This window comes from Cryptotermes secundus, unplaced genomic scaffold, assembly GCF_002891405.2.
Source record: "Cryptotermes secundus unplaced genomic scaffold, Csec_1.0 scaffold247, whole genome shotgun sequence".
Lineage (NCBI taxonomy): Eukaryota > Metazoa > Arthropoda > Insecta > Blattodea > Kalotermitidae > Cryptotermes > Cryptotermes secundus.
The window spans coordinates 4,138,708-4,155,697 of NW_019740656.1; the positions used below are offsets into that span (position 1 = coordinate 4,138,708).

The 16,990-nt window shown below is 38.8% G+C and overlaps 1 protein-coding gene across 7 annotated transcripts in view; it reads left to right on the forward strand.

Annotated features, from left to right (window-relative positions):
* The window catches only part of LOC111872391 (Down syndrome cell adhesion molecule-like protein Dscam2), a 398,391-nt gene that overhangs the window by 374,003 nt on the left and 7,398 nt on the right, over positions 1–16,990 (forward strand). For all 7 annotated transcript variants that reach the window (XM_033754685.1, XM_033754683.1, XM_033754684.1 and 4 more), the window contains 11 exons: positions 751–889; positions 2,632–2,778; positions 4,050–4,211; positions 5,489–5,625; positions 6,957–7,116; positions 8,189–8,374; positions 9,678–9,866; positions 10,805–10,990; positions 12,806–13,099; positions 13,836–13,980; positions 15,492–15,676. In XM_033754685.1, coding sequence (XP_033610576.1) covers positions 751–889; positions 2,632–2,778; positions 4,050–4,211; positions 5,489–5,625; positions 6,957–7,116; positions 8,189–8,374; positions 9,678–9,866; positions 10,805–10,990; positions 12,806–13,099; positions 13,836–13,980; positions 15,492–15,676 — 1,930 coding nt within the window. The remainder of the gene's footprint in view (positions 1–750; positions 890–2,631; positions 2,779–4,049; positions 4,212–5,488; positions 5,626–6,956; positions 7,117–8,188; positions 8,375–9,677; positions 9,867–10,804; positions 10,991–12,805; positions 13,100–13,835; positions 13,981–15,491; positions 15,677–16,990) is intronic.

Consider the following 16,990-nt stretch of genomic DNA (forward strand, 5'->3'; position numbering starts at 1 on the left):
GTGTGCGACGAAGGAGACCAGACATGTGGAAGAATGCCTCATGGGTTCTTCATCACGACAACGCGCCAGCACACAACGCGCTATCTGTGAAGAGGTATTTGGCAAAAAACAACATTCCAGTGATGGAACATCCACCGTATTCTCCGGACCTAGCACCGTGCGACTTTTTTCTCTTCCCAAAAATCAAGTCTGCGCTGAAAGGGACCAGGTTCGAGTCCGTGGATGCAGTGAAAGCAAAAGCGACGCAACTCTTGAAGAGCATAACACAAGATGACCTGCAGCACTGCTTCCAACAGTGGAAAATTCGCATGGAGCGGTGTAGGGATCGGGGAGGGGACTACATTGAAGGGGATAACATTTCGACTGTCTGATTTTTTTTTAATAAAGGGTTAGAGCATGAATCCGGTTTCTTTATTGCCACACCTTGTACATCAAAGAAGATCTGAGATTAAGAGCTCTAACCATACTGCAAGACAAGGGACTGCTGCCATTTAAATATAGCCAGAAGGGCTGGCAGGGCCCCATTTAAATAAATCTTGAAGGGGCTAAGCTGTACATGTGACTACACAGTATTTTTTGGTAAGTAATAACAGAGGCTTATACATGGAGTACAGAGCTGTAGATACTATGTTCCTATATTGTGTTAACAGTCTCATCCTCCACAGATTTCATATTTTCATTGTAGCTGATCTGATTGTGTCTTGTGTCTGCTGAATTGAAGGTGGCAATAAACGGTGTTTTCCTCCTTAGGTACGAGGAGTGTCTGTCAATCAATTCCGGATGACTGATCTTCACAAATTTACACATTATGATGTCACTGTAGCAGCATTTAATGGTGTGGGGATTGGACCCCAGTCAGCTGTTGTTACAGCAGCAACACAGGAAGGAGGTATGAATGGCCTACAGTCATATGCAGAGTAAGAAAATGATATCTAGAAGATGCATATTTTGAGAGGTTAAGAGAATGAACACATAATTTGTGAAACGTGTCATTAGTATTTATGTATCATGTTCAATGACTGCAACTGGTACAGTTCAGTGTGTAATGTAACGTGTATAGCTAAGCAACGCCTCAGTAAACACATTTCCTAGGTTACGCAGGCCACAGAGGGACCCACTGCTAGGTAGTGTTTGGCTAAATGCATTCCAATGCCAATGCATAGCTCTGAACATGCATCTCTGTGACAGGAATTCACTAAGCAGAATCTGTTACCATGGGAATTATGAAGTTATAAAAACACAGTAACAGAATGGTAAAACAGGGTGATATCTATTCGGTTCTCCTGAGGCTATGAGGGGAGGAGAGAACAGACCAGACGGCAAGTGTTCAGTTGTTCTGGTTGTGGGTCTCCAGGTGCTTGTTGCCAAGACAAACTGATTGGCGGTAAACGGTCAGTCGTAAAGTAATTCTGACAGAACACACACAGACACTCAGAGCAGACTGAGCAACAGGGAGAACAGCTTGCAGTCGAAGAGAACTCAACAGGCAGACACTGAAGACTTTATTTTGTGTGGTGCAGTTACAGTAACCTTTAGAGTATTATCATTGTAGTTATGAAATGATATAGTAAGATTGAGAGTGTTACAGCCGATTGTAGTGCTGACTTGCTGGAAATATCCAATAAATTGACTCACCAATCCAAACCTGCATCTTTAGTCACTATTACACATGGCACTATGATGAGCAGACAACTGAAATGACTGCAGTCAGTTTCTTTTGCAGGGGCAGAGGTTATCCTCATCAGAAATTCATTTACACCCATCAAACCTCCTATCCAATGAGCGCTGAAATCTCTTTGTTAGATTAAAGGCAGCGAGAGAGTGAAACTCACCATGGTCTTCCTCTAATGGCAAGATTAAGAATGCAGGGAGCAATATTCTACCATATGACTTCATGTAGTGGTGTTTAATCAGAAAGATTTTCATATTCACAGTGAAGTAAGGTAATTCCTCTTAAAGGTGATTGAAAGTTGTTATTGGGCACTGGCATCATGAGTTAAAATCTCACCAGGGGCATGGATGTGTGTTCATATTATTGTATGTTAATTTCTTCCGTAGGTTTAGTAATCTTTCCCTGGGCTGATACTTCATATAAGTTATACCAGATGTTGAAGGGATTTACATTTTTAGAATTAATTAAGAATTGGAATAGATCTCAAGGCCTAATGTGTGAAAGATGAAGAAGAGTTATTGTACATATCTGTAGAAGGTACTTACATTGTTCACATCTCTGTGAATAATTCCAGAAAATACTGAACACTACACATATCTGTGCAAATAATTCCAGACAACACTTAAGGTCATGGGCTCAATTCCTGATTATGTCATTAGATTTTTTAATTTACCTAACCCTTCAAATCATACTATGGTCCTGGGGTCGACTCATCCTCAAACAGAAATGAGTACCAGGAATCTTTCTGGGGTAAAGGGCAGCTGGCTCGTAGGGCTGACAGCCTCACCACCATCTGTGAGCTGATTTTGTAGAAAATGTGGGAGCCTCAACGTTTCACAACCCTATGGGCCTCCATGGCCTGTTACAGGGATAGATTTGCCTTTTTTAACTGAACATTGTTCATATCTGTGTGAATAATTCCAGAAGATATGTAACATTGTTTGTGTCTGTGTGAACAGTTCCAGAAGCAGCACCCCAGAATGTAGCCTGTTCTCCACTCTCATCACAAAGTGTCAAGGTAAGCTGGTCTCCACCACCTGCAAATCAGCATGGGGGTGTGCTACAAGGCTACAAAGTTATCTACAGACCTGTTCTAAAGGATAACGGTAAGCAGGACTTTCTTAAGTTTACTTTTTATTGCTATTTCACATGTCAAATATTAAAAGAAAATTAATTCTGTACTTTCTGTATCTTATGATTAGTAAATAAACAAAAATTGCATTTTCATGAAAAATTTATTTACCATGTTTACAGGTTATGAACTGCCAGTTATCTTTCATTGGTTATGAGTTGCACATGTAAGAGCATGTGTGTACACTCAGGAATAGGAGTGAAGATTCATTTCTGAATGTTTCTGATTATGATTCTCCATGGTTGGTTTTTTCTTTTTACCGTAGAAGTTATGGGGCATGTAGCCAAGTTTATAATGAAACACCTTGTTTCAGATATTGCTTTTATTTAAATTTTCAGACAGAAGGTCTATCTAATTTGATGGGTCAATTGGTATAATAAGACGAGAACATTATGACGGTGCTGTATGAGTAAAATGATTGAATTTTTGGACATTATCCATCATCCCATGTTTTAGACTTGACATTATGCATGGTCATAGGTGAAAGGTCTCATACATGTGATATTTTAAAATTTCTGTCTTAACGCCTGCAGATAGTTTATGTTGTGTTTGGTTTATATATCCTGCCTTGTGTTGGTCCTGTTGTCTGGACACAGACTAGCTCTTTTGATACATTTGAACCGAGTAGACTTTTTACCTGTCCAGTTTGCAAAACGTTTATTTAAATAAAAATAGGACAATGGATAATGTCCTAAAAATAAAAAACTGTGTCATTTGGAATGTGATATTGCAGTCACTTGTCCAGTGCTGTTCTCAATTTCCAAGTGAATATGAGGAGTTGGTACTAGTGGAGCCATCAGATCAACCTCTTGGTATTAGCTTACAGAACAGTTCCATATAATGCTTGGATGCACTGAGGACTGCTTATAAAATTATTCCATCTTCTTACTTAATACGTAATTTTAGCTTTTCTTTGGAGGTGGCATTTATATTTGTTTTTATCAGCATCTTAAATTGCCACAGTAACACTTTTGTTCAATACTAATATCTGTGGTGCATCTTAGTGGCAGTGAAATATTATTTCTTTCCTCATGTGTTGAATATGTTTCCAGAATCAATCCTAGTCCCAGTGTATTTTCCTTCACCTCAAAACCTCAACACTGATAGTTAAGCCTTTTGCTTGAAGATGGAAGTAAAAGCAGCATCTGAAATGTATTTTTTTTTATAAACCTAAATGATATACATGTTAGTAAACTGACTAGAAGTGTAGTTGTATTGAAAATGTATTGTACTTTTGTTGTGCAGTTATCCATGTTGCCAGCAGTGAGGTGAAACGAACTTCCAGTGTGGAAACATACCTTCATGGTCTCTTGAAGTTCACAAATTACTCAGTCCGTCTCCTTGCCTACACTAGTGTTGGAGATGGTGTTGTAAGTGATCCAGCCTATTGTTCTACTGAACAGGATGGTAAGTTTAACTTCTGTAAGAGCGTTCTATAGATTCTTCCTTGGGATGTCAGTAGTTACTTGTTTGATGGAGGAATTCCTTGCTCTTGTTGAACTCAAAGGTTTATTACAATTTTCTCAAAACCACACTATTAGACACTATATTGAGCTGTTTGAAAATGTTCCATACTTTTACACTCTCTTTCTGTAAGATTCATTGTAATACTGTCCTCCAGTTTATGCATAAGTCCCCCAGATGCTCTCTTTCCCTGAGGCTTTCCAGTAGATCTTCTATTTATTCTGATTTCATCCATCTGATCTCTCTGCATGTAATTATCCTGAGGGTTGCTTCATTAAAATCTTAAAATAAAACTACTTTACTACTTTAACCTGATTGTTTGTGACTCAAACTTCTACAAGAAAAAAAAACACAAGCCATATGTAGTTGAAGTTTTCTTATTGGCTCAGTTTTGAGTAATATAACATTTAATTTCATAAATTATTTCTTCGAGAAAGAAAGCAGAAACTCTGGTTTGTATTTTATTTTGTATTATAAGTTCAGTCTTGTACAGTGCCAAGTTCTGTTTCCAGGAATAGTTCTATGGAATGCAAAAAAATAATCTAAGTTATATAAAATTAAAGTGTTGCTTTATAAATTCAATCTTGTACAGTGCTTACAATGTTTGGTGTGCATAGTTTTGTTAGAAGGTAAGAAAAAAGCTATCCCTATAACAGGCTGTGGAGGCCCATATGGTTGTGGGATGTTGAGGCTCCTACATTTTCCAGACAGTATGCTCACAGATGGCAGTGAGTTTGTCAGCCATATTGCAGCTGGAAGGATCAGGTTAATTGAAGAATCCAGTGATCTCATTAGGAATTGATCCCCACAACCTTCTCAGTTGTAGCATAGTGCCTCAACCAACTATGCTAAATTTTTTTTAGAACACAGTTTGTATAGATCATAAATTAAATACCTAAGTTACATAGAATTAAAATTTTGTTTTATAATTTCAATTTTGTACAATATAAGTTTCTGTTTGCATTTTAGTCATTCTTATAGAACACAAATCAAGAACATAGTAAGCTTTGTTTTATAGATTCATCCTTGTACATTTTTAAGATTTTGTTTTGCGAGCTTACATTAAATTGAAGTTTTGTTCCCTAACCTCAATTTCCTGCAACATGAAATGTAAGTCTACCTGCCAAAAAAATCCAGCATTTAGCATCATGGTTTAGATTAACCCCATTATACAGGAACCATTCCAAGCACTTATTTAACCTGTCATTATTTTTGTGTAGTTCCTGGTCCACCAGCTGGGTTGAAGGCTTTGGCACTCACTGGAGACTCCATATTGGTGTCATGGCTTCCACCAGACCAGCCAAATGGAATTATTGTCCAGTACACAGTCTATGTTGTTGAAAGAGGTCAGGTTAAGGTATATAAACAAAACAAATCTGTAGAAGGTATTGAAGTTTAGATATAACTATATGTTATTTGGCCATAACCTCTGCTGGAGGTCACTCTAAATAAGTTCCAGGTACATTCCTGCAAGTTAATAATAAAACTGCTTTATGTTCAGAACTTTGGCTTATTAATATATTCATTTGTGTGTTTGGAAATTGCTGACGTTACACAAGGTTTAGGATTTGTTCTTATAGGTAATTTCACAGCGAGTAATTTGCTCCTTAATGTGGCTAATGGAGAATAGTTTTAGACATCATGAAATGATCTCTCTGATATACCAGTACCTGTATGCAAATATAATTAAATATGCAGTTGAAAGACTTCCTTCTTTGTCATATATGGACAGAGCATGTGAGTTCTTTTATGAATTAAGGCTGGATGTAAGAATACAGGTAGTAATTGATCGTTGTTTGTAACTTTGTCATTTGAAGAAATCATGTGCAGAAGATATATAGAGAACTGTCATGAGAATTACTTTCAGACACATCAAAGAGGCAAAACTTGTGCAAAATAAGTAAAAAAGAAAGAACATTTACAAGAGAAAAGTCTCACAAATTCAGACATAATTTTTTATAAAGACGTACAGATTTTCATAACTTTATCCCCCATTGTCATCGTTTGTGAGCCTTAATTTTTCTTTCTTAGTTTATATGAAAGATCTTAATCATTCTTAATGGATCCATGATAGTTCTTTCAGATTAGTGACTAGGATACTGCCTAGAGAGTCAATTAAGGTTCAGTTCCTATCCAATGGAAAATGTGGGAACCCCCACATACTAACACACAGCTTCATCTGTCTAACAGACAGCATTCAACTTCTGCTCAAGCCAAGTCAATGTCACATTGTGGCCAGCACTCGATGTACATCCCACAATGGTAAAATGACCAGAGTGTCAAGCTGACCACACTTTCACCTTGTGCCAAAGTTAAGAATGGATGAATCTATACTTCAGCTCACCCATAAATCTTCATGGAGTTATGCCTAATTAATACTTCTTAAGAGGAAAGAACATTATTCAGTTTTGGTATTAATATTAATTCATAAAATATTGTATATTTATATGCTGTTTTAATATCAATCCTATTTATATTTTATATATATATATATATANTTTTACATTGCAATATTGTGACAGTGCATTCTGGATCATCCACCTGGCTGAGGTTGCATTTCTTCAGTATTATTACATTGCTACTAAGTTAAAATCTAGACCCCCGTCCCATAATCATGACAGGTATAGTAACATCTGTTCCTGGACAGTAAAGGATAACAATCTCATATACATCTCGTGTTTCATCCAGCGCTCTAGCTTTCCAGTACGTGTGGCACCAAGTTCTGACACAGACTTTGAGGTCCGTAGTCTCGTGGAGCTCCAGCACTATGAGTTCTGGGTGACAGCATCAACCATTGTAGGAGAAGGGGAGGGAACTCGTCCGGTTCATCAAGCTCCCAATTCCAGAGGTAAGGCACTGGTATAGTGTTATCACATTCTATAGATGATAATCTATATAAATTATATATTGTTAAGTACTCATAACTTTCTGGTGGCACGTGGTAGTGTAGTAAGTTGAGGCACTGTTCTATAAGCTGAAAGTTCATGGTTTCAGTTCCTGATGAGGTCACTGGAATTTTAATTTGACCTAATCCTTGCAGCCGCACTATGGCCCTGGAATTGACTCAGCCTCGAACAGAAATGAGTACAAGGAATCTTCCCAGGGGGTAATGGGTGGGCAGTTTGTAAGGCTGACAACCTCACTGCTATCTCAGAGCCAGTTGTATAGAAAGTATGGGAACTTTGATGTCTCACAACCCTATGGGCCTCCACAGCCTGGAGCTAGACTGTGCTGCTACCTAGTGATACACATAGAAAGCCTATCATGTTCATTACAGCTGTTTCACTTCCATTTATGAACTATTTACTGACTCTCCCTTTTATATATGATACTGAATGTAATTTTATTATTAAATCAGTTGAACTCTAAATGAAGGTGACAAGTCTCAGTCTTTATGATGAATAGACTACACATTGAATGGCTGGAGGATCATGGTTCAGTTCTCATCCAGGATAGACATTTTGTCTGTTCACCTGTCTCTCCAGAATTGCTCTGCAACCTACTCAGTCCCCTCTCAAATGGGTACTGGGGGCTATGTCCCACAGTAGAGCAGCTGGGATGTAAGGCTGACCACTCATGTCTATCTAATATTAGGGTTAAGAATGCATGGAGCTCTGCCTGCACTCCCTCTTGTGCCTTCACGGCATGCTGCTTAATTAAGCAGAGGGATCATTTTTCTTTACTTATAAGTATCTTGAAGACATGCCTTATGGGATATAATGCTTTGTAGTCTATAGAAAGTCAAAGCACAGTCCGTTATCTTCATACTGGTTCTTATTTTCTGACCCTGAAGATGGAGGTGATATGTTCCTCCCTAATATGTCTTGACTTTTAAAGGGGCTAGACGGTGTTATATCCCAGAAGATATTCACCACTGTGAGAAGTTCAGATCCTTTAAGTAACTTCCTCTTTCTTCGCAGCTCCAGCACGAATAGCATCATTCTCGCAGACTCTGCGTCGTGCAGACAAATCTAATGTGATACTTCAGTGCAAATGTGTTGGTCTGCCAATACCAACCATCACCTGGAGACGAGCCACAGAGATAATTCATGGTGAACCTGGTTCAAACCATGAATTGTCCCAGGAAGGGACACTAAGCATTCATCGTAAGTGCACTTTCTGTATGTGCAAGCAGGAACTTTTATATATACTAATATTTTGTAAGCTTTAGACTTAGCCCTGTAGTTATACAATTTTGGGTTACTATAGGAATTAATTATTGAGTATGAACATGTTGCATGAACAGAATATATATATGTAGGTTTTGAGGTTCTTGCAACAGTGGTTATTGAGAGTTCTGTCTTCTGAGATGCAATGCCATGCAGTTCACTGAAGATTAACCAACGTATTGAAGGAACTTGTCACCTCCATCTTCATGGTCAAGGAACATGACAAATAAGAAATCAGCATGAAGGAGGTATCAGCTGGAGCTTCACTTGTCTTGAGTTATGTGCCTACTTGGCTTATTCTTTGACCCTGTAGATAAAAGCAGCAAGAAACGTCAGTTGACTTTCACTGGATGACACAACATTATATCAGAGAAAATAGAACTCTTTGTAAGTTATGCAGCAGTTCATGAGCAGTCTGTGGTTTCAGTGTTTCACATCTATTCTGTGAGTGTCGATAATATTTTGATGTAGTTTATGGAGTCAAATATACTATATAAAGAGATAGTTTATGATTCTTGTTTTTCTTGGTACATGGTGTTAAGTTTTTACCTGATTGTATCATTCGATGACACCTAGGACCAGGATGGAATAGGGGAGAAAGAAGGGTAAGCTAATAGTATGAAAACTTATGCAGCAGATGATAAGACTTCCCATTGAATTATCAGTGTGTTTCACTGGTTCAGTGAATTAAAGAGTGTCTCTTTTCTTGGGGTGGTGTGAGACTGAGTCCGTTTGGTACATCAGCCACTAATTTGGTTGCTGGGCCAGCCCTGGATGATAGATGATGATGATGAATGTGGAACAGTCGGTGGAATGAGAATTGGCAGGGGAACTGAAGTACTTGAAGAAAACCTGTCTCAGTGCCTCTTTGTCCACCACAGAATCCACATGACCTGACCTGGGCTCGAACCTGGTGCGCCATGGTGGAAAGCCAGCAGCTAACTACCTGAGCAATGGAGTGCTTCTAAATTAAGGAGTCAGTGCTTTGTCGTCATGTTTATTCTCGTGACCTACGGCTAGTTACTATATTTCAGTGTTTTGATTTTGCACTAAATCCAGATGAAGACATGGTTGCAGTGTACTCTTCTCTGTCAAGTGCTTGCCCTTTCTGTAGGTAACCTTGATCTGAAGGCAGAAGGAGATTCAGCTTTTGAAACGTTTTTTTCTAGTTTGTAGAATGTGAGAGAGTGGACAGAGTTCAGGAAACTACTAATAATGTTTCATGTAAATCCGTGGATAGACTTGGATAAATCGAGAGAAGGAAACTACACATGCATGGCCAAGAACTTGTGGGGAGAAGATCAGGTGACATATCAGGTGTTGGTGCTAATGGCACCAGATGCCCCAACTCTTGAGCTCCTACACACAACCAGTCGTACCATTCACCTGCGATGGAGGGCTACTGATGATGGTGGTGCACCCATACAGGGTAAGCTAAATGACATTGATCGTTAATGCAGTCATGTGTAATATTCTGTATTGTTCTTTGATGTCAGAATGTTATTAATACTTTGATACTGAATTAAATAGCAACACATGATTGTGAAGCTATAGGACATTTTTGTTGACCCTTCCATTTCTTGTTCACATAAATGTCAAGTATTTTATTATTTTGTAACATCCCGCTGCACTTTTTCACTTAATACCAATTAGTTTTTTATAGTGTCATATGCAACGCTGTGTCATATAAGATTTATTAAAAGATATTCACTTTAAAACAGTTTATCACATGTTTTGACCAGTGTGGTCATCATCAGGTGTTAATATTATTGGATGACTAAACTGCTGTCTTCTGTTTCATTGTTGACATTGCTGATATACATAAGTCCCCTCGATGCACATGTGTGTTTGAGTTGGTGGGCTGTGTTCTCTCCTGTTGTGTGTTGTGCTGTGTGTCTTATTTTTGAATACATAAGCACTGAAACAGAAGACAGCAGTTTCCTCATCCAATAATTTTAACGCCTGATGATGACCACATTGGTTGAATCATATAGTGATATGTTTTTAAAGTGAATATTTTTGAATAAATTGTATAGAACATAGTGTTGCACATGATGCTGTAAATAAACTACTTGATTCTAGAACATAAGTATTCGTTCGAGAGGTACAAACTAAAAATCCCTTCAAAGAATGTGAGACACACAACTTATATATCAAAATTATAATCTCCTTATGCAGAATGCTCCATTCAGAATGTAGCATAATGTTCCATTAATCTGTGTCACTATGAGACGTTCTGTTCAGATTCTAGAGCATTGAGGTTTTGGAAGGCAAATGGGATGATGAACATGCCCCAAATATCAGTTGAGACAGTTGTTGCATAGCCTTGCAATGAATTTCCATACTTAGGTTACACTTTTGACACAGGTTATGTACTCAGTTACAAGAGGGACCATGGCAACTGGCAAGAGGTCCAGTTGGATGCTGACAGAACATCTCATGTTCTGCAATCGTTGCACTGTGGAGCTACCTATCACGCCTATCTCACAGCTCACAATAAAGTGGGCAACAGTCGCACAAGTACTATTGTTACTGCTGTCACCAAGGGAGGAGGTAAGTTGGGACTTTACGTAAACCTTGCAACTATTAGATCATCTGAAGAGAGTCGTCTTCTGGGTTTAGGCACCGTGTATTCTTCGTGTTGGCCGACGTTTCGGAGGAACATAGCGCCTCCATCTTCAGAGCAGTTGAATGGCTTGGAATGCGGAGAGCAGTAGCTGCTGTTCTCCGCATTCCAAGCCATTCAACTGCTCTGAAGATGGAGGCGCTATGTTCCTCCGAAACGTCGGCCAACACGAAGAATACGTGGTGCCTAAACCCAGAAGACGACTCTCTTCATTGTCATCGCCGTGAAAACCTCAAAACATACATATTAGATCATCTGTTTTCACTGTTGGTTTTCTGTGATTGTGTGAAGATATCACGGCATGTCTGCTGAAAGACAGAATTGTGAAGCCAGCAGAAACAGCTGTTACTAGGGAACGGCTCTACAAACACATCTGCAGTGATGTCAAGCAGCAATAGGAAAACTGTTTTTGATTGTGTTTTCTATGCAGTCTGTGCCTAGGTGGTGTAACAAAGACCAGTTGACAAATACTGACACTGACAAATGAGAGACCCGACCTCTTGTCAGAGAAGGCACCCCAAATGGACAGGACAGTAACTTTCATATAAGGAAAAAAAAAAAAATCTGGTCATGAGCCCCAGTTGGGGCTTGACACCAAGACAGACAGACTGACTGACTGTCAGTTGCAATGTGACTTGAACTTGGACTTGGAGTCTTCAGACTAGAGAAGTCAGAAGAGTAGGAAGTTGGTGTGAGGTGGCCGCCAGCCTATCAAGACATGAACCTGGGAACAGGGGAACGTCAACTGTTAGAAGACGTTACCAAGCAGCACAGTGAAGACTGTGACAGAGAGTGACCTGTGAAGTGTAGTCAGGAGCTGTATAGTGTGTAACCTATCACTATACATACTGACCTATCCTTCTCTGTCATTTAAAATAATTACATTAAAATTAAAATTAGGAAGTGTAAGGTAATGTGATGAATGTGAACAACAAATATTATAATAAAGTTCATGCGCAACCCTGATGGATGCATGGCAACAGTCCCATATAGCCCTATAATACCATGGTATGTAGACCTGTTGCTAGGTAACGATCATGAAATAAGTAACTGTACAACAGCTGTTGCTCAGTAATGGCTCTGCAAACAAGCATGTTTCCACAAATGCAACCATTTCTTAGCAACAATTTGATGCAACAATAATGAGATGTGGTGTTTTCTATGCCGTCCATGCTGAGATTTTATAAGCAGGACAAGTTTAGGAACGGTCAGTTGAGAGTTGCTGTAGCTGAGGCACGGGGACAGTTTGGGGACTCAGAAGAAAGGGAATGTCCACCATTGTTAGCCATTACCAGAAAGCTGATGAAGACACCGCAGGCTGAGAAGACTTAAGTGTATGCTGTAGTGAACTGTAAAGTGTGTGAATTAGTGAAATGGTTATAATTTCTTATAGTTACAGATCTAAATCCAGTCTCCAATCCAGACCCCATATAGTCACCCATACACGTGACAGCTGACGCCAGAATTATGATCCCCTTGTAATGTTTCTTCAGGTAGCAACAAAACAGTAAACTGATGAAAATCTTAACTGGAGATAGTTTAACACTGAGATTTTTAATTTGGAGTGCCTGAAATTGAACGTTAAAGAACAAAAACCTTAAATCAAGGAAATTTAATAGGGGATTGCAGTATACATATTACTGCAACATGATGCAAAAACACAGTATTTCATAATACAGTAGTTATTATATAACCAGCCCATAGTCTAGCTCAGTTGTAATATGTAGATCCAATGTTTTCAGTTCCACTACTCCCGGGCTCTAGTGAGATATTTTCGGCAAACACGACATCATTCACACTACATCTGTCTTCATGGCCAGATGGAGGGTGTCCCATTGTCTACTTTGTGGTTGAATACCGGTTCCTGAGCAACAGCAATCAAAACTGGTTACTTGTGGACAATAATGCCCCAGCAGAACAATTAACCATCAAAGATCTCCAACCTGCAACATGGTACCAGCTTCGCATCACCGCACACAATGATGCTGGTTCTACAAGGGCCCATTTCAGCTTTGCCACTACTACTATCACCGGAGGTATTATTTTATTATTTTGGGGATAAGGTACAATTATATTTCTTCATATTAAGGACAAAAAATGGACCCATATTAATGAGCCATAGATGACATAAAAGAATGGAGCTTAGTTGGAATGATAACTGGCAGGGAATCCTGTGTTACACATGGCAGAGGATTAAATAAGTCACAGTTACTTCTGTGGCCTTTCAATATCACAGTTCACTATCATAATCCATCCAGTAATGCTTAATCTACGCATTTGAGGAAATGCCATTAAATAAACTCGTAAAATGTGAGATTTGAGGTTCTCACATTGGTAATATAAAGGTTATGGGACAGACACCATGTCATTTGGTAGATGGGCGCTAACATTTCAGGAGAAATTTATGGATCCACCTGAAATTTACCTTGAAGATGGAGGTAGCAGATTCCTTTGAAACATTTGTACCTATCTACCAGACTACATGCATCACATTCAAGAAGACTGTATTGCTCTGTATTACAGTCCCTCATTTGAAGATGATACCTACTGAAGTTTGTCTGTTTTCTGTATTATACTAGTTTCTTCTTTTCCTGCTTGGTTCAGTATTCTAAGTACTTGGCCTTCAGATACTTTCGTTCTACATCTTCCTTAAGGATGGCAATTAAATATTAATTTTTAATTCTTAGAAATGAGATGATGTAAAATGCTGATGGTGAAAAATTGAAACACATAGGCAGCTGTGCGATATAAAATTATTGGCTTTGTTTGCAGCGACCATCCTGCCACCACAAGACTTACAGGATCCATCAACTGGTGCACAGTTCTATCGGGATGTGTATGTGATGGTGCCCATGGTGTGTGCTGCTATCGTGCTTCTGTCTGCGTCACTACTGGGGTACATTGCTCTGCGCAGGAGGTAAGAAGCAGAGAGAAATTTTACCCAACACTTAAACATGTTATGTCTAATTAGTTTGTATAATTAACCATTTGACTGGAGGGCCCAACCCTTGAACAGTCTGCTAGAAAAACCAATGCTGCCTGGGGAAAGTGTAGTTGCACAGAAATATCCACAATATTTCTTTAGAGTACCTACAAATGATCACAGGTGTAGATAGTTCTGTATTATATGGTGAAACCACCATCTAACATTTCTTTTGGAAGCAACAAATTTGAACACTAAGTTGAGGAAAATTTTCAATTGAGGAAATTTTGCATTAACGTTATTTACTTTGATCATTGAATGTTAAATAAGAAAGAATATTAAATGGGGGTTTCACTATATATGAAAATAATTTCGGTGTGTTGGTGTATTTGAATCAGTAACATGTTAGCTGCTGTCATAGCTCCAGACTTCAAGTTTCTTAACTCAATCTTCAAAATATTTCATCTTATCTCCAATAAATTTCCACCAAAGTTCCCCACTAATAAAGCCAGAAGTCTGATTTCTTACAACAACCAAATACGGCAGATTAATAATGGCTTACTTTCATTCGCTAGTATCTGATAAAAATTAGAGTATTGGTGAAAGTTATACACTACATATTTTGACTCAGAATGTCATTGATACATGCAGTGAACTACAAAGAAACATGTTAAGTTGGTCCTGCAGTCATATTTCTTCTTCTCACCCATTGGATCCTTGACTGTGGAAACTTCCCAGGGTCCTCATTAAGTACAAAGCACCTGATTGGCTGTTACAGTATCAGACAATAATTGAGCAAGTGGTAGAACATGGCTTTTTCAAAAGTGTTCTCCAGATCCCAAGGCAAAGCAATGTCATGAAAATTCTGGAAGCTGCTCCCAGTCTCTCCAAGCAAATGCTGGGATAGTACCTTAAATCAGGCCTTAACCACTTCCTTCCACATCCATATCAATTCATTATTCACTTTCCAATCATTTGACACTTCATAATCTGAAGTACTGATATAGTTGTGAAGCACAAATACAGATAAATAAACAAAGGCAGAATAATAGCAAATGTTACTCTGTTACAGCAACCTTTGTATAATACAAGGGTTGTTCAAATTGAACCCATCTGAGGATTGTGCTGGTTAATGGAATATAGGCTCTTAATTATTGTTACCATGGGTGTTGAGACAGCAGCTGATGGATCCTGTCTGCAAAGAAATTCCTGGGCTGCTGCTGTAACCACTGCATCATCACAGTACTGACATCTTTGTCATCTCAAATCTCTGGTCCTTCAGCTCTTCCTTGAGGAGACCAAAAATGGTCTAATAGGTTTCATTCAAACAACACTCATGGCATCTACACAATCTGAAAGCATGTCACATCCAGAGGAAGTTATAAAATACGTGAACATAATGTGAACTGTTTGGCAATGTTAGTGTGAACATCACATCTGTGGTGAATGCTCTTTTATGTCCTTGTTGTCTTGGATATTGAAGGAGAAGTGTAAATATGATGCAGGACAACCATGAGGAGAGAGGGTTACAGCAAACCGGGACGCAACTTGCCTGAAAGCCACAGTGCGTGCAGCAGTTCTGCTGAAATGGATAACAAACGCAACTGTCAGCAAGTTTATTCATCGTCCCCTGTGAAACCAGAGGGGCATCATCACCACCATAACATGAAACATATTGAGACAGCATCAGGTTAGTGACTGAAGCATTGTCAGACATTCTTTTTAATCTTGATTGTCCCCAGCATTTCTGGGGTTCAGGTTCCATTCCTCTTAAGTGAGGCCTGGAGCATCAGGTTCCACCCTCTCATGTGCAATATGTCTTTCTATAAAACTTACTAAAAGTTTTACACATCACATAACTTAAAAAGTTTTTCACTACATATTTTGACCAATATGGTTATCATTAGGTATTTAAAATTGTGGTTGAGGAAACTGCTGAGAATCAAACCCATGACCTTCAAGCTTGTGTCACTGTCTCAACCAACTACACTACCGTGTGGCCCCTAGAAACATGACAATTGTATCATATTCCATCGTGACAAAATTTTAGGTCATAATGTTGTTGGTTTACTTATACTATATCATATTTAGCACATACTGTACATCACATTTACACTCAATTCAATTGTTATTCAGTAAATAAAAGATCCTAAAACTCCGGTAGCTATGTAGAAATTGTATAGGTAAAGGGGGTATTTGTATGGAGCAGCATTCTGCATCATATGATGACAGTTTTCTCAGCGTAACCCTATGTGACATAGTAAAATGTTTTCTCCCATACTTGACATACAAAAATGTATATTTTGTAATGGGTATGTAACATTCATTGCCAGTCCTGTCATCTGTGGGGTTGAATTTACTGCTTCCCATTGTTGATTTCAGTAAGTGATGGACTTTTGCCACTCTGTAGCCTTTAGTCCGCAGGCGACCGCCACTTGTCAGTGAAGTTAGTGCCAACTTTGGCAGATAGAGGGTGTTGCGTGGTCAGTGCAATGGATCCCCACAGCCATTAATCTTGGTTTGCTAGACCGGAGCTGTTATTTCCTTGAAATAGCTCCTCAATTATCCTCACGAGGCTGAGTGAACCCCATTCCAGACCCACTAATTCTCAGAAAATCTGGTAACACCGGGAATCGAACCCAGACCTCTAGATCTGTAGGCAGGAACTCTGACCGCTAGACCACAGAGGGCTTTTGCCACTGTGATCATAAATGTCATTTTCCTCTATAGATGTCACAAAAATGTAAATACACTTCAAGTGCAGCTCATCAGCGCTTGAAGGAGTTGAAACATGCTGTGATTATACATTGTTTTGCAGTTGTCATGTTTCATTTTGAACATACGAAGTTAGAAATCAAGTTTCTGTGAACAAAAAGGATAATTTGGCATGAATTACTACATGTTTGGAATGAGGAGATTACTGTGACCAGTTAAAGATGTAATTAATTGATCTGCGCATGTAACTACTGTGCGAGATAAGCCACTAATTCAATGCAATATGTTG